Source organism: Oratosquilla oratoria, chromosome 14 (assembly GCF_046742065.1).
Source record: "Oratosquilla oratoria isolate Oo_2021 chromosome 14, ASM4674206v1, whole genome shotgun sequence".
In the NCBI taxonomy this organism is placed as follows: Eukaryota; Metazoa; Arthropoda; class Malacostraca; order Stomatopoda; family Squillidae; genus Oratosquilla; species Oratosquilla oratoria.
Genome location: NC_134790.1, coordinates 26,570,334 through 26,592,139, shown reverse-complemented (window position 1 = coordinate 26,592,139; position 21,806 = coordinate 26,570,334). Strand labels below are relative to the sequence as shown.

General features: G+C 39.2%; 1 protein-coding gene across 2 annotated transcripts in view; it reads left to right on the top strand.

The window, feature by feature from the left end:
* Window positions 1–21,806, top strand: part of LOC143032817 (uncharacterized) — an 88,332-nt gene that overhangs the window by 50,341 nt on the left and 16,185 nt on the right. For both annotated transcript variants that reach the window (XM_076197894.1, XM_076197893.1), the window contains exon 2: window positions 9,410–9,577. In XM_076197894.1, coding sequence (XP_076054009.1) covers window positions 9,410–9,577 — 168 coding nt within the window. The remainder of the gene's footprint in view (window positions 1–9,409; window positions 9,578–21,806) is intronic.

Below are 21,806 nucleotides of genomic sequence, written 5' to 3'. Positions count from 1 at the left end.
TCCTTTACCCCTCCACTAACTCCCTCAACCCTATTCCCCTACCTTCCCTGTCTCAAACTATCCCCCCCCATTCTCCTCTGTCACATGTCTCCTATCCTAACCTCTCCTATCTGCTCCCCTTCTCTTCCCTCTTCTCCTCTCCTCTCTCTTCTCCTCTCGCCCTCTTTCCCTCCATTTTTGCCCCCTCTACTACCCCTCCTCTCCTCTATTCCTCTCCCTTACCTTTCCTTACCTCACCTCAGCCAGCACGACCAAGGGACGTCAATTTACAGATACATTTTATTGTGTGACATGAGTTTTTTTCTTTCTTTTTCTCTCCTGTGTCTTGGGTGAAGAAAGAGAGAGAGAGAGAGAGAGAGGGGGGGTAGGCGGGTGGTGGGTGATGAAATGTGTGTGAGGGAAAGTGGAAGAAGTTTGTGGTCAAAACGACGACGACAACGCGACGGACTGAGTTGGGGAGGAGGGGGTGGGGAGGCAAGGAGGGGGATAGAAGTCTGCAAGCGTTCCCGTTCGTCTGGTTAAAAACAAATTTGGTTTTATGCAAATTCGCAACAGAAAGCGTTTGCACTTTTTCCTTTTCTCTATTTATACCTCTCGGCCTTGGGTGGGGGAGGGAGGGCGGGAGGGAGGGAGGGAGAGGGGAGACGGAGATGGCGGGAAACAGTTGTATCTTTGATTATAACGGTTGGGCGCGCATGGTCGCCGAGTTGGATTTTTGCTCTTGTTGTTACCGAGGTGGTGGAAAGACGACGACGATGATGTCAGGACCCCTTTAAAGGGCTTAAGATCTGCGTTTTCTCACCTCTGATAAACTTAAGAACATGCACGCTGTGGTCAAGCGTATTTGCACGCTCTCTCTCTCTCTCTCTCTCTCTCTCTCTCTCTCTCTCTCTCTCTCTCTCTCTCTCTCTCTCTCTCTCTCTCTCTCTCTCTCTCTCACATACACATACATACACACACAAACATACGCATACACACACGCACACAGACACAGGAAAGAATCCACCGAAATAAGAAACGAACAAAGTGTGGAAGATATTATCTTTTACGTTTATAGTTTCGTAGCCTTTTTATCGGCACCGTGCCCCCGCCACCCCACCTACCTCTTAGTTGCCTTCATTTCATAATATATGAGTAATTGAATATGTTATGAGACAAATATCTAGTGTACAAACAGATGTGTTGCTATTCAAGTAAAATGTTTTGTTTAACAACTTTAATAACAAAGGGTTTTAGCCTCATGAATACAAAGTACACACACACGCGCGTGCACACACACACACACACACACACACACACACACACACACACACTCGACGGCGCAGTGGTAGCGTTCGCAACTGCTGCTACAGCGGTCCGAGTTCGAATCCCGCCCAGGGCTGAAATGATTTCAGTGTCGCTGCGCTGCGAGTCGTTACTCCAAATGTCGTGGGTGGGGAGTGGGAGTTGTATGTGCATTACCCATAGATCAGTCATGAGTTCTGAGCTCTCTTTTCCTGGAGGTTAAAAACTGTCGCTCACGAGTCCAACACGTGATTGAAGACCATGGTGAAGCGCACACACACACACACACACACACACACACACACACACACACGTATTACCATGTGGATTCCCCCCTCCCCTTGGTATGTCTCTCTTGGGGAATTCTTCATCCACCTGGTAAAGTCGCATTTTCTCTCCACGGACGGAATTAGAGAGCGCGCCTTTCCAGCCGCAAACTGGTTTCATTTGTCAGTGTAACAAGGGAAATTTTTGGGAGAAAATAAAGAGAGAAAAAAAAAACATGGCCGGGAACTAGATGATAATCGATAGTCCTGTTCTGAATTAGATTGTGTCGAATCTGTCGAGCTTCCTTGATAGTGTCATAAACTACCCACGTCTTGGTGGATTTAGAAAAAACATTTTGACAGGTTTGAGAAGGAAATAGGCAAGAACTAGTTTCACAGCAGTGGTTAACGAATGGAATAGACTTAGAAACCATGTAGTGATCGCTGAAACATTGATTGTTTTAAAATAAGATTATATAACTATGGGTAGGGATGATGGTAATGGATATCTCTAGTATAGGCCTTATGGTCTCTTGCAGTCTCTTCCATTCTTATGTTCTATTGTGGAATGTACAATAGGAGTCACATATGGGAAGGCGCTTTAGATGGAATTGATGGAAACAGTCCAAAAAGGATAGTGATGAAGGCAATACCAGGAATTTCCAGCTAGGAAGCGAATGACTACAATAGTGTTAGCGTCAGTCACGTTCTTGATGCACAGCCAAAACTAAGTATTCGAAATGATAGATCATTATAACATGTTTACTTACGATGCAGAGCTGCTGGGAAAATAAATAGTAATGGCTCATATAATGTAACAAAAATGTGTATTAGATACAAGCTTCTAGTTTCAAGTCATAGCCTTCACGAATATCCTTAAGAAAAGTCGACTCTTTTTTTTTCATAACCTCCTTAATATATACACAGACGTAATAGAACGCAACTTATCGCTTAAGATTAAAGTAACCGTGTCTTAACGGTATGCATTATGAGTCCTTCTTATTCACATTCCTGCTGTGTTGTTCGTGAGCCGTGATGGAAAAGAACTGTACAAATATATCTTTCCATATTAATATATCTCTGTGCTGTAGTTATCTTGTAATGAAAATTATTTTTAGTAAACTGAAATGTACTAATTCAACAATAACGAAAGGTATATTTACATACTTCCAAGATTTATCATTGGTCAGTTGGGTGTCCCAAGTGGTTAAGACGACTTGGTCGATGTTTGAAATTCAACCAATTTGTTCTACTGTGCCCTCATCCATCTGTCCATTTATCCATCCATCTATTCCTTGGTCTGCCTGCAGATGACTCGTCTAGGTTCTTGTTTGATTATATTTCAATTTATTTTTCTGTTTTCAACCTTTATTTTCACATGGCCGAACAGACATATTTTTTTTTATTGTATTAGTTACTTTATGTTTCATCACCGATCGTTTCTCTATACTTACATTTCTTGTACTGTTCATTGTTATCATTTCCAAAGTCGTCAAAATATTTGCTTGTCTTAGACCACAAATTTGTTCAGTTTTGTCATTTGTGGTTAGGTTTTACTTGCAAATAGTATAATTAGTCTTACTGTAATATTGAAAACTGAAATCCTGACAAATCTAAGTGTACAGTCTTTCAGTAACTTCCAAAACGGAGGAAGGGTTGATTGAAATTGCCAGGTGGCAGTTAGAAATTATATATAATAACGGTTTTCCCCGTCTACTATTAATGGAGAAAATTGACGCAACATGTTTGCCTAATTTATCATAGTTAATTCCATGCTCCATAAACCCATCTTATGTTACATTTCTACCAAGATAAGCTCGTGTGTGTGTGTTATACTTGTATGTGTATATATATATATATATATATATATATATATATATGTATATATATGTATGCATATATATGCATATATATGTATATATATGCATATATATATAAATATATATATATATATATATATATATATATTGATAAGTATTTTAGACAAATTATTTGGATGATGGAGAACATAAACACGGGAAGGCTCGGAACCCTAAACACTCTAACGTTTCGTTCGCGTAGAACTTCTTCAGAGAGTGTATGTAGAACTGCAATTGAAGTTTATGTACTAAATCTAATTATCTTTTCGGACACTTGGGAAAGTGTCTAAAGCACGCCAGAAAAACGACCTTTCCCAAGTGTCCGAAAAGATAATTAGATTTAGTACATAAACTTCAATTGCAGTTCTACATACACTCTCTGAAGAAGTTCTACGCGAACGAAACGTTAGTGTTTAGGGTTCCGAGCCTTCCCCTGTGTTTATGTTCTCCATCATCCAAATAATATATATATACATATATATTACATATGTATATATATATATATATATGTATATATATATAATATATTTAGAAGCTCTGCCAAGGGATTCGAACCCTGACCTGTGCGTAAATTACCACGAAGTCAAGGCGCTAGCGACTGAGCTACGTGCGATGGTTCAAAAGGACTGTACAGGTCAGGGTTCGAATCCCTTGGCAGAGCTTGTAAAAATGTTCAATCTGTCTTTAACATAAACAACATATATATATATATATATATATATATGTATATATATATATATATATATATATATATATATATATATATATATATATATATATATTTAAACTCAGTTTTTGTCATATCAATCGTTTCTTCCTGGGTTCTTCATATTTCTTTATGTTATGGGATGGTTTGGTTTAATTTTCATTCTATGAAAGCTTAGTCCCAATTATATATAATGGATTAGGTAAACCTCAGAGTGAGTTCTGGTCAATATAGTTCAGGAACTCGAAATGGTGAAAGGGCCTGGCTGTTTATTTGGCTTCGCTTAAAAATGGAAAGAACACGAATTCCCAGACTATTTCACACTTTCACTGCTACTGTTGACATACAGGTTTATTCAAGTTGTTGAAGGCGATTTTATTCATCTGGTTGGTAACCTCACATCCTTGTAGCGAAAACATTACTGAAGAGATTTAATGTACAAAAATGAGTACACACATAAATTGTACCCTTGCGTGGTACCTCCTCTCCATCATTGATAGCAAGCTCATTTGATTCCAATACCCAGTTTCTGAGGAGTGATGCTTTCACATAATCGAGAAATTTTGGCGTGTTGTTTAATGCGTACCCAGGTTTCTCACCATCTCTCCAAACACCAGTGAGGGCAACGCCCTGTCAGCTACAAAGCCTTTCCAGAAATGTCCAGGAATAAAAATGTCATATCCTGGTTCCTGCACTCGCAGTTTGAGCAATTCAAACACGACTGACCGTTGGTAACCCTGTCGAGGGGCTTGCATCCGTTGTTGTTGGCGTCACCCTGGGGGAAACAGTGTTGGGGGTAACGGTAGGACTGTACCCCATGTTTCCAGTTCTTTTCTGGAAATAGTTGGAGAACTGAGACCTGGCCAACTGTTCCCCTGACTGGACTGAAGCCATACTGGTTTTCGGAGAGATATAAGTCGACGTTCAAGATTTATCTCTGAAAGCTTATCGACTTAATCGTTAGAATCGCGATGTATGCTAGAGCAGCATTTCTAAGAACCTGAGATGGTGAAATTAACTTTACTGGGTGCTGAAGGGAGCTCCGTTTATATACATTTTAGTTCAGTGGTCGATCAACCTTGGGTTCTTTCAGCATTTGTGTGGCTCCAGAAGCTTATTAACAAAATGATTGTTCCATCAAAACGTAGACGTCATGTACTGTACATATGTAAGATATCCAAGGCATATATATATATATATATATATATATATATATATATATATATATATATATATATATATATATATATAATTATTTATCCAACTTCGAAAATATCTAGCCCACAATTATAATTTGTAAAACTGTTTCTTAATCTGAACTTTTTTTTTTGTATCGTGGGTCCGACAGCACATTTTTATTAACCTTTTAAAAAATAGCTGTAAGAGTTGCCGACCATTGCTTTAGCTGTCTCTCAGAGCGTAACAATACCTGTATTGTCAGTAGGATTGCGAAAGTGTAAATAGATACTTTTTGAAAAGATATGTGCAGTGTTTTGATTTGCCATAATTTTTAATCGCACTAGTAATTTTAGAACTTTTTTGGATGGTGATGTAGTTCGATTTATTAAATATAAAAGCGACAAGGACAATAACATTTTCTCGATTTTTTTCTTCTGATTTTGCTTATCTAGAACAGTGTTTTTTTTTTTGGGGGGGGGAGGTTATCGAGAGAATTTTAATTATGAAATAGTACATAATTTATTGGTAAAACACTATTAATTGCAACTATAATTATGTAAGGAGTGTTGGACTACCTAAGCCTTGGAACAGAGGAGGGTGACGTGGTTGAAAAAGATTAAGAAACATTGCTTCTTCTTTATTTTCTAACTTTTCCCGAAGTCTGGCTTGCAGTTCCTCTTTAACCTCTTTCAAGTTGTCAACATATAAATATACATACTCTTTCTCGTCTCCCATTTTATATTTGTGTGGAGTACGCATTTTGAAGTTTGTTTCAGTTTTCTCAGTACTCGGATGTTTTATGTATATTCTGTCTGTCTGACAATTTAATTCAGTCGAGGGAAAACCCCGGGACTGAAGAGGGTTAGAAATTGTCTAAGTAAACCCTTGTATATCTGCGTTCTGTCCCTGGGAACTCAGTACTCCAGGAAACATTTATATTATGTACGATCCTCCAACGACTACAGAGTTTGATCGTCCTCCTTTGCCAATCTTTCGGCACTGATAACACAAGTCGGTATAACTTTCGTCCCTAGAACCAGGAACCAGCAGTCCTCAACATTGGCAAGGTGGTCCATAAAAAAAAACCATTCTATTCAATGTTAAAGTCTTCTGGAGGCGCAATAACAGCAATACATAAATATGGGGTACTTGGGAGAGTCGAGAACCCCTGGTTTACGGTATAACTGTTATTCCTGGTTCCAGACATGAGAATCAACACATGACTGCAGTGGTAATAATGACTACTGTACGAGTATAGCATTGGTGATGATAGCGCCATTGATGATGACGATCATAGTGATGATAATGGCATTGATGTTAACAGAAATAACATACTGTAATGTTGGAATCAGCAATTTTAACCAAGGCAGTGATAACGAGAAAACGAAGTTGTCATTAATGATAACGGCAACAATATAAAGGATGGTAGCAGTAAAGGGAATGGCAATAATACGTAAACGGTGAAGCTATTCACTGGTGAAACTGGAGCAGTGGTAACTATAATTGCAACCATTTAAACTATGGGAACGATAACTAACGGTTATTAAAACATGAATTGTAGCAATGATGATTATACAGAATACTGTTTTGTGTGTACCGCTGAGGCAACACGCATTCGTGGATTTTTATTTTTTCAAATTGTGGGTGGCTGTTTACTTCGCAAATTATGAACTATACATCAGTCTGCCCCAGTTGTGTCTTACGAGAGACCCGGAGTCCCTAGATAACTGACGGTGGCTTTCGAATTTACCCATAAGTCACTCCTAAGTATTTTTTGTTCGTTTATTTATTTGTATATTATTTGTTTGTTTATATAATTATTTTATGTATAGTTCTAGTGATTTAACTTTTTATTTCTGTCTAGTTACCCGATGCCACAGGACAAGGGATTGTATGGGAAGGGGGCTCTATAACTCCCCCCCCCCCCAAAAAAAAAGGCAAAACAATAATAATGTCTTAATGGATAACAAATATATGATAAAAATTATTAATGGATATAATAGTTTATGTCATACCTTGTAATAGAACTTGGTTTATCATGTTTGTACAAGACATTGTAGAAATGTATATACATTCGTATTCACACACATGTATATATATATATATATATATATATATATATATATATATATATATATATATTATATATATATATATATATATATATATGCGTAAGTAACCACTAGGAAAAGTAAACTAACGAAGCAGAGCGCTTTCGTATAATTACATCTTTGTATCTGCACTGAAGATGTAATTATACGAAAGCGCTCTGCTTCGTTAGTTTACTTTTCCTAGTGGTTACTTACGCATTTGTGAACACACGCTCCTAGTGTTTTTATTGCATATATATATATATATATATATATATATATATATATGTATGTATGTATGTATATATATATATGTATGTATATGTATATATATATATTAGTGTATCCAGGAAGAATATTTTCTTGTTGACAGACGAGTTTAAATGATATTGCTGTTTCTGCATTGTTTATCTTTTTGTTAAGAACTTCAATTTCTCTTGCTAGTTTACGGTGTTGGTCTGTTAGTTTTCTGAGTAGGCTTCCTGTCCGTATGTGGTTGCAACGTTTCGGTCTTCTTTGGAGACCAACTTCAGGCTAATTGTTTGGGTGTATATGTGTGTGATGTTTATATACTATTTTTATTTCTGATTGTTTGGATGGTGTCGTGTGAAGCGATCATCCTGATCGGCTGCTGCGTAGTCATCAGGAATCACTGGGAGAGGTGAGGTCAGGTCCGCTTGTGGGATGGGAGAATCTGGAGGTCTATACTATGTATGTTCATGGTTGGTTTTAATTCTGCTATATAAATTGCTTCAATATATATATATATATATATATATATATATATATATATATACATGTATATATATATATATATATATGTATATATTATATATATATATATATATATATATATATATGTATATATATATATATATATATATATACATACATATATATATATATATATATATATATGTATGTATGTATGTGTATGTATATATATATATACACACACACACACCAAGAGCTTTTTCCCCTTTATAAGGAAGGTAGCCAAGTCAAAAGCATGTACCCACTCCCATCCACTAGCCTTTCCTTCTTCTCATCTTTGTTCGTCATGTATCCCTCCCACTGCCCTGGGTCAGAAACAATGCAGCAAGACACAATACATCCACAGCGGGTTAATGAAGCTACCAGGCCTTAGAGTAAAATCTAATAGATATACAGCATCTTTGAAGGAATTAGATATATCAATTTGAAAACATGTTCATCACATTATCTGTAAGCTAAACATGGAAGTAATGTAATCTGGAATTACAAATATTATGTTTGTACGATATTGCACAGACTCCAAGGATATTATTAATTTCTGCTATACTGATGTTGAAATTAGGTCAGCACATATAGTAGGTATGTGTGTTATTCAGAACTGTTTGAAGAGCAGGTAATCCAGTCATTGTAGTAGTCACATAATTTTTCAAGTACAGTATTAGCTCAATAGATCACTGATTTTCAATCAGTGTGCTACAATGCATTAAATATGTTGTGGGGGTTGAGAAAGGTGGATCCCCCTCTCAGACAAGTTTATAAAGCTCAACTATTTTTTTTTTTTTAATCATTATTAACTCCATACTTTTGCCAGTGAGATTGATACCAGTAAAATTTATTTTATTTTATCTCTAACTTATGAACACATTGTTATAATTTTCTTTTGAATGATTAGATCTATTCTTAAACATTGGTAGTTTGCCCCAATCATTTTATTGCCAGGCTCACTGTGCCATGAGAACACAAGGTTAAATGTCACTGCTGTAGGTAGTGGGAACGTCCTTATATACTGGTATCTGTGTTGTTTGCTGTCATGTGATTTAATTCAATTTAATAAAGGTTGTAATGTATCTCTGTGGAGATCATTCTTATACATAGTCCCCTTGATGCTAAAGGGTTAATGAGCATTTTAAGTATGTAACAATGTGTCATCTCAGGTTTACAAATTGTTCATCTAATTTCTGTTATCCTGAAACATTTTCTCCTAAAATTACCACTGTTACTATGACTTCTAATGCTGTTTAATGTTTTTAGATTGGAGTCCCGGCGAGAGTGTCCAAGCACAGCTGACCAAGACACAATGATGGACCTCATTGCATCCGAGTACACCAGATGGAAGGAAAAATTCTCAAATCAAATCTCACTTCTCAGCCACTACTCATCTGTGCACAACACTAATTGTTGTTCTTGTCTGGGCATTAAGTAAGTTGGTGTAGAGAGAGCTATGAAAGCAGTGAAATTGTGGGATTAGAGCTCTGCTTGCATAGTCACATGGTTACTAAAATTATTATAGAAAAGGTTGAGGGCTTGTGCCACTTTTTATTGCTTAAGAAATGTATGGAAAGATTTGTTACAATGATGTGATGGGGCACTTTGTAGATCTCATTAAGAATTTGTACTACCTTTACAGCTATTAAGGCAGTAGTTCAGAAATAGCTTTATGGAATATTTATGCAAATATTTTGAAATACAAGTATTGCTAGACTACTTGGGATATAATTGCAGATTAACTTGCTAACAGGTTTTCATTTGTAACAGTTTAGGTTTAGGGATATAATATAAAGAATATTATTGTGTAATTTATTGTGTTTTAGTGGGTAGTGAATGAAGTATTGGGATTGAAACATATGAAAGGGTTTGTTGATTCAGGTAATATGATACAACATGTAATACTTACTTGGCTGTTGAATAGTGAGTAATTGGGGGGTGAGTGTTTGTAAGATGCTTGGGCATTCAATGGATATGCTACAGATGCATATCTTATCTGATTATAGGCAATATCAGGTTGTTTGGTTGGTGATTATGCATCATTGTGCTTAAAATGGAATTGGTATCAAAGGTTCTTGCTAGGCTATTGAATGTTAGTGCTTCTTACATTGGTGCTTGCTTTTTGTGATGATAGAAATGCAACTTTTAAGCCTCTGCATTAGAAAATCTAAAATAAGGCTGTGCTTACTTATTTTGTTTTAAGACATAATATCCAAGGTAACGTGAACACTGTTAAGGAAAATAATTCTACTTGATTTTTCAAGTTGCTTCTATGGGCATTGGGCATGGGCATTCATAGTATCTCTCTCTCTCTCTCTCTCTCTCTCTCTCTCTCTCTCTCTCTCTCTCTCTCTCTCTCTCTCTCTCTCTCTCTCTCTCTCTCTCTCTCTCGTGTTTTGTCTTCCTCTGTCTCAGTCTTTTGTGTTCCCTTTGTCTGTCTGTGTGTCAGTCTCACATCTCTCTCTCTCTCTCTCTCTCTCTCTCTCATGTTTTGTCTTCCTTTGTCTCAGTCTTTTGTGTTCCCTTTGTCTGTCTGTGTGTCAGTCTCACATTTTTTATTTTTTTCTTCTACCCACCCCCCCTCCAACTCCTTTTCCTAAAAGAGTGCCTTAGGTGTGACATGGTTAGATAGGCTCATGGATACAGGTGAATGACTCTTCATCTTGGGCCATAGTGATGATGGGTGTAAGAGAGTTTAACTTCTGTAGTGATGATTGTTGTTGTTGTTTGTTAGTTCACATTGTCAGACAATTATGGTACAGAAGTTGGAGGGGCCAATTGCCATCTCCATATCCAGTGATGGCCTTGACTGGCCACCCACTTTGCAAGGGGGAAAGGGCCTTTTAGTATATGTGTGTATGTATGCCGCCATTACTATTCTTTCTAGTGGTACTTTCTTGTTAGATCCTTGTAGTACTTGTGAGTGATATTAGTGAGTAGCATACTGGTGCAGATTGTTCCTCTTTGAATTCATGTTGATTAGGAGAGTTGATTTTTTTTCCCATTAGTTTGGATATAGTAGGTTAGGGAGGTTGGTTTACAGAATGATGGGGTTTTAGGTGGTTTAGTTTGGTTTTGATGGGTGTGGGATGGATGAAGGGAGTGTATTCCTTGGCTAGGCCAACCCCTTTAGAAGGTGTTTGGTTTTAAGATAGGAATTTTGTGTGCTCTCACCAGATTGTTGAGGTTTTGTTGGGCTTCCAGGAATGAGTGAAAGTGTCTTTCAAGTGGTTTATTACTATTAAGCTTAGTCTTACTGTGGGAGGGGTACAGGAATGACCTGTCATCCAGGAAGAGCTAAGATGAGAGGGAGGAAAGGGTAGTGGAATGGGTGGGAGTAGGTACACGCCATTGACTTTGCTACCTCCCTTGCAAGGGAGGAAAAACTCTTGGTATATAGACAGGTAGGTTTAGTTGTATGTAGGCATAATTTGTCCTTTTAGTTGTGGTGTTCTTGATGGGGAAGTAATCTGAAAGGAGATCATGGATGATTTCCCATATTTGTGGTTGGAATGAAGGTGAGGACATTGTGTCTGGGTTGTCTTTAGAAGTGTTTTTTATGGGGTGTTTGGAGTTTAGTATGTTTAGATTGGGGAGTTATTTCTAGTTTTTTGTTTTCTATTTGGTCTGTCTGTTCTTTGTACTTGAAGTCATATTGAGTGGTGTGTGTTCATGTTACCTGGCAGTATTTAGTTTGTTAGGCTGATGAGAGGTTGAAGTTGGGGAGACTAGCTACGGGATGCTGATATGGAAGATTGTATGTAGATGTTTGGATATATGTTGCTTTATTTGTGTTTGGATTGTGATTACTTCTGCCTTGATTTTTGTTAGTGATTGTTTGATTTCTTTTGTCCTGTCGGAGAAGGCCATGCTATTGTGTATTAGTGTAGTGAGTCCACTTTTGTGATGAGCCTTGTCTTCTCAGATTGTGTGGTTTGAGGCCTTAGTTTGGTTTCCAGTGTAGGTGTAATGTATATAATTTCTCTTCATAAGCATTGCTGCAGATATGTGTATGTTTGTGTTGCTGTTAATATTTATTTGTGTATGTGGTTTGCAAATTGCTCAGATGCAATCACCACACAGAAGACACTGAACACCTCATCTTACATTGCCCTACTTTAGCCTTACCTAGCCAACAACACAATATCTTTTTCTTGAATGGGCTAATGCAGTGGCTCTTGACAATTTACTCAGAGCCATGGGTCTCCTGCAAGAGGGACCTTGGCAGTGGATTGATTGAATGATTGTTTATTTGTGTATCTATCTGTATACTAAGAGGCCTCTTCCCATTTATAAGGGAGATAGCAAGCCAAAGCATGTACCCACCACCTACCCATCCCACTCTCAACTGTCACCAATTACCCTTTCATCTTAGCTTCTTGTAGAGAAGGGTCATCCCTGTCCCTCACTCACTGCCCAGGTCAGAAGTAATAGAGCAAAACACAGTGCATCCACAACAAGGCCAACTACTTCATTTACATGGTGACCCTCCCTCCCCATGCCCTCTTGTGAAAGTAGAAAAGGAGAAATTCACTCAGTCCATGTCAATTCATACATACATACATACATATACCAAGGCTTTTTTCCCCCTTACCAGGGGGGTAGCCAAAAAGGACAAGGCACAAAAACATTCCCACCCATTTCATCCCCGAAAACACTCCACACCCCTCCACCCTCCCTCCCATCTTAGCACCTCCTAGAAGACGGGTCATCCCTGCACCCTGTCCACTGCCCTGGGTCAGAAGCAGTGTCGCAGGACACAGCACATCCACAGCAAGGCCACTTCATTAAATCGGCGACCCCCCCTCTCCGTCCCCCCATATAAAGGAGAGGACGGGGAGAAATCCCTTCGGGCTGTGTCAAAAATTTTTGCTCACACACACTACCTCACCCCCATTCCCCTGTCCAATCCACCTCATGCATCACAACATTTTCCATATACAACCATTCTCCATTCACCCCTGTCTTCTGTCCTCTCCCGTTCTTCCTCAACCGACATTCCCCTCTTCCCCAAAGCCCCCTTCACCCCATCCATCCATCTCATCCTAGGACGTCCCCTCATGTTCACTCCCTCCACATCTGCCTTCCATACCTCCTTTACTAGTCTTTCTTCACTCATTCTTTCCATGTGTCCAAACCATCCTAATACTCTTTCATCCACCCTATCTCCCAGCTCCCTTTCCACCCCTGTTCTCCTCCTCACTTCCTTATTTCTCACTCTATCTAGCCTAGTAACCCCCATCATACTTCTCAGACACTTCATCTCAAACACATTCAAGTTCCTTCTCTCTTCCTCTCTCATGTTCCATGTTTCTGCTCCATACAGTGCTGTTGGCACAATCACTCCTTCATACAGTCTCCTCTTAGCATCCATTCCCAGATTCCTATTCCTCATTACACTTTTTAAACCACCAAGGCATTTACTCGCTTCTCTCAATCTACATTCTACCTCCACCTTCACTCCACCCTTTCCTGCCACATTTGCACCCAAATATCTTAAACTATCCACTTCCTCCAGTTGCTCTCCCTTAATGCTCACTTCCAGATTACTGCCACTTTCACCCCTTGTACATCTCATCACCTTACTTTTACCCACATTTATCTTCAGCTTTCTTCTATCACACACTCTCCCAAACTCTGTCACCAGCTTCCTCAATCCCTCCTCCGATCCTGCCACAAGCGCAGTGTCGTCAGCAAACAACAGCTGGCTCACCTCCCACTTTTCTCCATTTTCCTTAACCATCTCCAATCCCTGACCCACTACCCTTGCATTCACCTCTCGCACCACCCCATCCATGTATAGGTTGAACAGCCAGGGTGACATAACGCATCCCTGACGAAGTCCCTTTACCTCATAATCCATTTAAAACCATTCTCCACTCACACTAGAAGGTGTGGGAGGGCAGGTGCTAAGGTAAAGGGGACAAGTGGGTGTTGCATAGGTATGGGTTAGATGAGAGGTATATGTCCTTTATGTGTTGTAAAGGGCAGTTTGGTATATGTATGTATGAATCATAAGATTTATACAACCTATGCCATGTCAATCCTGCAAATTTCTTTATTGTCTCTCCACCTGTTTAGCCTCCCTCTACTATGTCATCTTGCATCATCCAATCAATATCATGGATGCTGTATCTACCATCCTCCTTTTTAACAAATTTGCTTTCTTCCTTTCTTTTAGTGTTGTTTTCAGTACTGATCTCTTTAGTGTTCCTGTGCAATCAATCAATCTGTTTTCCCAGGTCTCTCTTGTAGGGGACCCACAACTGGCTTTGGTCACTGGATGAGTCCATAAGTCACTTGGGGGAGGGGGGGGGGACTATCATGTTGTATAGGAATTGGTCGGGCATTGTAGAAGGGGATGCTCTGTTTCTCCTGGTTTCTGTGAATTATATATATATATATATATATATATATATATATATATATATATATATATATATATATATATATATATATATATATATGTATATACATACATATCATACATACATACATATACCAAGGCGTTTTCCCCCTTACAAGGGAGGTAGCCAAAAAGGAAAAGGCATAAAATCATTCCCACCCATTCCATCCCTGAATACACTCCACACCCCTCCACCCTCCCTCTTATCTTAGCACCTCCTGGATGATGGGTCATCCCTGCACCTTGTCCACTGCCCTGGGTCAGAAGCAGTGTCGCAAGACACAGCACATCCACAGCAAGGCCGCTTCATTAAATCGGCGACCCCACCTCTCTGTCCCCTCATGCATAAAAGGAGAAGATGGGGAGAAATCCCTTCGGGCTGTGTCAAATTTTGCTAACACATACTACCTCACCCCCCATCCCCCCTCCCATTCCACCTCATGCATCACAACATCATCCATATACAACCATTCTCCATTCACCCCTATCTTCTGTCCTCTCCCATCCTTCCTCAACAGACAATCCCCTCTTCCCCAAAGCCCCCTTCACCCCATCCATCCATCTCATCCTAGGACGTCCCCTCATGTTCACTCCCTCCACATCTGCCTTCCATACCTCTTTTACTAGTCTTTCTTCACTCATTCTTTCCATGTGTCCAAACCATCCTAATACTCTTTCATCAACCCTATCTCCCAACTCCCTTTCCACCCCTGTTCTCCTCCTCACCTCCTCATTTCTCACTCTATCTAGCCTAGTAACCCCCATCATACTTCTCAGACACCTCATCTCAAACTCATTCAAACTCCTTCTCTCTTCCTCTCTTATGTTCCATGTTTCTGCCCTATACAGTGCTGTTGGCACAATCACTCCTTCATACAGTCTCCTCTTAGCATCCATTCCCAAATGTCTATTCCTCATTACACTCTTTAATCCACCAAGGCATTTACTCGCTTCTCTCAATCTACATTCTACCTCCACCCCCACTCCACCTTTTCCTGTCACATTCACACCCAAGTATCTGAAACTATCCACTTCCTCCAGTCGCTCTCCCTTAATGCTCACTTCCAGTCTACTGCCACTTTCACCCCTTGCACATCTCATCACCTTACTTTTGCCCACATTTATCTTCACTCTTCCTTCTTTCACACACCTTCTCAAACTCTGTCACTAACTTCCTCAATCCCTCCTCTGATCCTGCTACAAGCGCAGTGTCGTCAGCAAACAACAGCTGGCTCACCTCCCACTTTTCTCCATTTTCTTTAATCATCTCCAACCCCTGACCCACTACCCTTGCATTCACCTCTTGCACCACCCCATCCATGTAAAGATTGAACAGCCAGGGTGACATAACACATCCCTGACGAAGTCCCACCTTTACCTCAAACCATTCACTCTCTCCATTTCTAATCCCAACACAAGCTCTACTACTCTCATAAAAACTCTTGTCTGCTCTTAACAGCTTTCCTCTTATCCCATATATCTGCAGTACCTCCCACAGTGCCTTCCTATCTACCCTGTTATAAGCCTTTTCTAAATCCATAAAAGCCCAAAAAGCATCCTTACCTTTTCCTATAGCTTTCTCACGTATCTGTCTCACCACATAAATCTGATCTATACATCCCCTACCTGTCCTATAACCACACTGTTCCTCACCAATTACTCCCTCTGTTCCTCTCCTAATCCTCTCAATCAAGACCCTCCCATAAGCCTTCCCAAATACACTCAACATGCTGATCCCTCTGTAACTACAGTGAGACCTCTCATTAACGGATGTTAATTAGCTGTGTTTGCGGTGTTTTCGCTGTGTTTTCGGGGTTTTTGGTGCTGTTGTTTAGTGCGTGCAATCACTATGCCACCCAAAAACTACTCCAAAACAGCGAAAACACAGCAAAAACACCACAAACACAGCTAATTAACGTCCGTTAATGAGAGGTCTCACTGTACTACACTCACACTTGTCCCCCTTTCCTTTGTAAAGCGGAACTATACAGGCACTCCTCCAGTCCTCCGGTACTCTACCCTCTCTTATCTCACATTTAGTTTGTTCTTTAATTCATGTATGGTGTTTGCACACAATATTGTTTTGTCCAATTTGTTCCAGATGTCCACCACTGTGTGTGGAAAGCTGTTTATTTTTTATTTTTATTTATTATTATTATTTTTTCAGATCTCTTCTATAACTATCCTTTGGAGTCTTTTTTTCATCTCCCATTGTTTTGCTTCTGTCCCAGTTTGGTAAGCCTTCTCTGTGAAGGACTTCCATGCCTTTCATGATTCTGTAAATGGCCAACAGATCACCTCTTGCTCTTCTTTGTTCCAGGGTTGGTAGTTCCAGTTTAGACAAACTTTGCTCGTATGTCAGTTTTGAAAGTATTGGAGCATTCTTTGTTGTTGCTCTTTGGATTCTTTCTATTTTCCTTATATTCTTTTTTGCACTGGGTGTCCATAGTGTTGCTGCATATTCCAATCTTGATCTTATCAGTGTGAGTAGTATTTTCTTTACCATTACCTCATCCAAGTAATTAAAAGCCATTTTTATTGATCTTAATAAATTGTAGGTCTCTCTGACAATTTTGTTTATCTGCTTGTCTGGGTACATGTGTTAAGTGGTGATTACTCCTATGTCCTTTTTGGAACCTACTTTCTTTACTTCCTTTGCACTGATTATATATTGTCCCGATATTTTTTTTTTTTTTTTTTTTTCCAAAATTCTGTTATACCACATTTCTTAATGTTGAAGTCAACTTCCCACTTCTGACTCCATTTCCAGACCTTGTCCAGATCTCTCTCTATCAATTCACAGTCTTTTTCTGTACTTTAGTATTTTTGCATTGTCTGCAAAGAAGTTCATGTAACATTATACACCTCATCCATGTCATTTACATATATAACAAACATTATCAGAGCCAGTACTGAACCCTGTGGGACTCCACTTATCATTTCCTCCCAAGTAGAGTTTTTATCTCTGGGCACCACTCTCATTTTTCTCCCATGCAAGAAATCTTCCATCCATTTCGATAGTTTTTTGTGTATACCTCGTGTTGTTTCAAGTTTTCTTAATTTTTTGTGTGGTACTTTATCAAATGCCTTTTGTAAGTCCAGGAAAGCACAGTCTGCCCTTCTGTCCCTTCCTTGCATTATATCTTGAATATCTTGAATAGAAACAGGTCAAATTTGTGGCACATGATCTTCCCTGTTTAAATCTGAATTGTCTTGGGTTTAGTATATTGTTCTCCTCCAGATGTTTAGTCCATCTACTTTTGATAACTTTCACACAAATTTTGGCTATTGTACTTGTAAGCTAGACCAGTCCAGTCTATAGGTTGTTGGATCTTCCTTGTTTACCCCTTTGTATATTGGCACTATATTTGCATTTTTCCAGTCTTCCGGTACCTTTCCTTCTTTGAGCAATCTATTATCTTATATATTCTATCCATTAGTTCATCTATACATTCTTCAAGTATCCAGGTTGCAATTCTGTCCAGGCCATGTGATTTTCTGACATCAAGGATCATTATTTGGTCCCTTATTTCTTTCTGTGTCACAATTATTTCTCTCATAGGGGTGGGTGGGTGATCTTTCTCTACCTCCTTCATTCCAATTGTGTATGTTTTCTTTAGTGAATACAGATTTGAAATGTTTGTTTGTAATTTCAGCCATTTCTATATTCTCTGTGTATTCTATGTTCCCTTGATGTAGTTTTATTATTTTCTGTTTATTTTTTTAGTTTACTATTCACATATCTATAGATTAATTTAGGTTGATCTTTACATTTGTCTGTTATGTCAATTTCATAGTTTATTTTTTCTTCTCTGCATATTTTTACATATTCATTTCTTAGGTACATACATATACCAAAGGCTTTTTACCCCTTACAAGGGAGGTAGCCAAAAAACAAAGGCTTAAAAACCACTCCCACCCACTCCATCCCTATCACACTCCACTCCCCTCCACCCTCTTCCCTCCCTCTTATCTTGGCACCTCGTGGATGACGGGTCATCCCTGCATCTTGTCCACTGCCCTGGGTCAGGAGCAGTGTCGCAAGACACAGTACATCCACTGCAAGGCCACTTCATTAAATCGACGACCCCCCTCTCCGTCCCCTCATGCGTAAAAGGAGAAGACGGGAAGAAATCCCTTCGGGCTGCGTCAGATTTTTCTCACACACACCATCTCATTTCTTAGTTTGATATATATTTGCCACTTTCCAGTTTTTTTTTTTTTATCTTTTCCAAGCTTTGTCTTTTTTATCTTTTGCCTATCTACATTTTTTGTTATACCAGCACTTAATGTACACCTTTTCCTGTGTTTGTTTTGGTACATATTTATCCACTCCTTCATTATAGAATTCTTTTAAAATCATCCATTTCTCTTCACCAGTGTTTCTTCATTAAAGAATATTTGCCAACTTGCTTTTTGAAAGAATTTCCTAAGATCCCAAAATCTATTTTGTGTTTCTTGTTTCTCCCCATATATATTTCCTCTTTTAGTTCTAGGTCAAGTAGTATGTGGTCATTCTTCCATTTCATTTTATCCACAATTTCAGGCTCTGATGTAAATATTAAATCCAGTCTTGATGTTTCTTCATTATTTCTATATATTTTATTCTCTTTTACCCATTGAGTCATTGTGTATTCAGTGGTCATGTCCAGTAGTATGTTTCCCCAAAGGTCCTTTCCACCCTTCACTGTCATCTCCTCCCAACATATTTCTTTAGAGTTAAAGTCACCCATAACTACTAGATTTCCTCCTTTCAGCATTTCATTTAATGTATGCCTTTCGGTCTAACATTTTGGAATAGTCACTCTCTTTCCAAGAATGTGTTTTTGGGGGCACATTGATTATCACAAATTTTCTTCCTTTCATGTCACTTTTTTCAACTTTTATTATGATCAATTCAACATTATTTTCTCCTGTGATCTTCACATTTAAGCCCTCCTTAGTCAAAAACATGACTCCACCCTGTTTGTCCTGTTTTTTATCCAGTAATTGTATAAACCTTGTCCAACACTATTTGGCTCCTTGTTTTCTGTTATATTTCTTTTTATATACAATTTTCTCAGCCTCAAGTCCAGCACTCACCAAAAAAATGTCCTCTTTTTGGTCTCTATTCTTCTCATTTTTTTTTTTTTTTTTCATTAACTTAAATTTTTAGTGCCTTTTCTCTTTTTTCCTCATCACTCATTTCCTTTTTATCCCTATATTTTTGTAGTTTTCACTTTTTGCCAACTTTGCTGTTTTTGCTAATACTTCTGCTATCTTTTGTGACCTCTTGCCCTCATCTTGTATCTTTCAGAATTTCTTTTGCTATTTCTTTTTTTTCTTAAGTACCTAGCTACATTGTGTTTTCCTTGTATACCATATACCACTACGCACTTTTTTTTTATCGTGTCCCTGACTGGAGGAGTGCCTGTATAGTTCCACTTTACAAGGGAAAGGGGGACAAGTGTGAGTGTAGTAATTTCAGAGGGATCAGCTTGTTAAGTGTATTTAGGAAGGCTTATGGGAGGGTCTTGATTGAGAGGATTAGGAGAGGAACAGAGGGAGTAATTGGTGAGAAACAGTGTGATTTTAGGACAGGTAGGGGTTGTGTAGATCAGATCTTTGTGGTAAGACAGATATGTGAGAAAGCTATAGGAAAAGGTAAGGATGTTTTTTGGGCTTTTATGGATTTAGAAAACGCTTATGAAAGGGTAGACAGGAAGGCACTGTGGGAGGTATTGCAGATATATGGGATAGTAGGAAAGCTGTTAAGAGCAGTCAAGAGTTTTTATGAGAGTAGTAGAGCTTGTGTAAGGATTAGAAATGGAGAGAGTGAGTGGTTTGAGGTAGAGGTGGGATTTCGTCAGGGACGTGTTATGTCACCCTGGCTGTTCAATCTATACATGGATGGGGTGATGCAAGAGGTGAATGCAAGGATAGTGGGTAGGGGGTTGGAGATGGTTAAAGAAAATGGAGAAAAGTGGGAGATAAGCCAGCTGTTGTTTGCTGACAACACTGCACTTGTAGCAGGATCAGAGGAGGGATTGAGGAAGTTAGTGACAGAGTTTGGGAAGGTGTGTGAAAGAGGGAAGTTGAAGATAAATGTGGGTAAAAGTAAGGTGATGAGATGTACAAGGGGAGAGAGTAGCAGCTGGCTGGAAGTGAGTATTAAGGGAGAGAGACTGGAGGAAGTGGATAGTTTTAGATACTTGGATGCGAATGTGGCAGGGAAGGGATGAGTGGGGATGGAGGTAGAATGTAGATTGAGAGAAGCGAGTGCCTTGGTGGATTAAAAAGTGTAATGAAAAATAGACATTTTGGGAATGGATGCTAAAAGGAGACTGTATGAAGGAGTGATTGTGCCGACAGCACTGTACGGGGCAGAAACATGGAACATAAGAGAGGAAGAGAGAAGGAGCTTGAATGTGTTTGAGATGAAATGCCTGAGAAGTATGATAGGGGTTACTAGGCTATATAGAGTGAGAAATGAGGAGGTAAGGAGGAGAACAGGGGTAGAAAGGGAGTTGGGAGATAGGGTTGATGAAAGAGTATTAGGATGGTTTGGACACATGGAAAGAATGAATGAAGAAAATTGGTAAAAGAGGTGTGGAAGGCAGAGGTGGAGGGATTGAACATGAAGGGACATCCTAGGATGAGATGGATTGATGGGGTAAAAGGGGCATTGGGAAAAAGATGAATGTCTGTAGAGGAAGGACGGGAGAGGACAGAAGATAGGGGTGAATGGAGAAGGGTTGTGCATGGATGATGCTGTGATGCATGAGGGGGAGTGGGTGGGGGATGTAGGGTGATGGAGTATGTATAAGAAATAAATTGACTCAGCCCGAAGGGATTTCTCCCCGTCTTCTCCTTTTCTCCATGAGGGGACGGAGAGGGGGGTTGCCGAATTAATGAAGTGGCCTTGCTGTGGATGTGCTGTGTCTTGCGACACTGCTTCAGACCCAGAGCAATGGACAAGATGCAGGGATGACCTGTCATCCAAGAGGTGCCATGATAGGAAGGGGGGAGTGGAGTGTGTAGAGGATGTAATGGGTGGGAGTGGTTTCCATGCCTTTTTCTTTTGGCTACCTCCCGTGTAAGGGGGAAAAAAGCCTTTGGTATATGTATGTATGTGCCCTAACCCAATTTTCTCTTTCTTTCATTAGTTTAATAAATGTTTCCTTTGTATTTTTTCCACTTGTTTTTGTACAATTTCTTTAAAAGCTATTTTTTGGTTCTCCGGATCTATCCATTAGTATTTGATTTTTTGAAGATCTG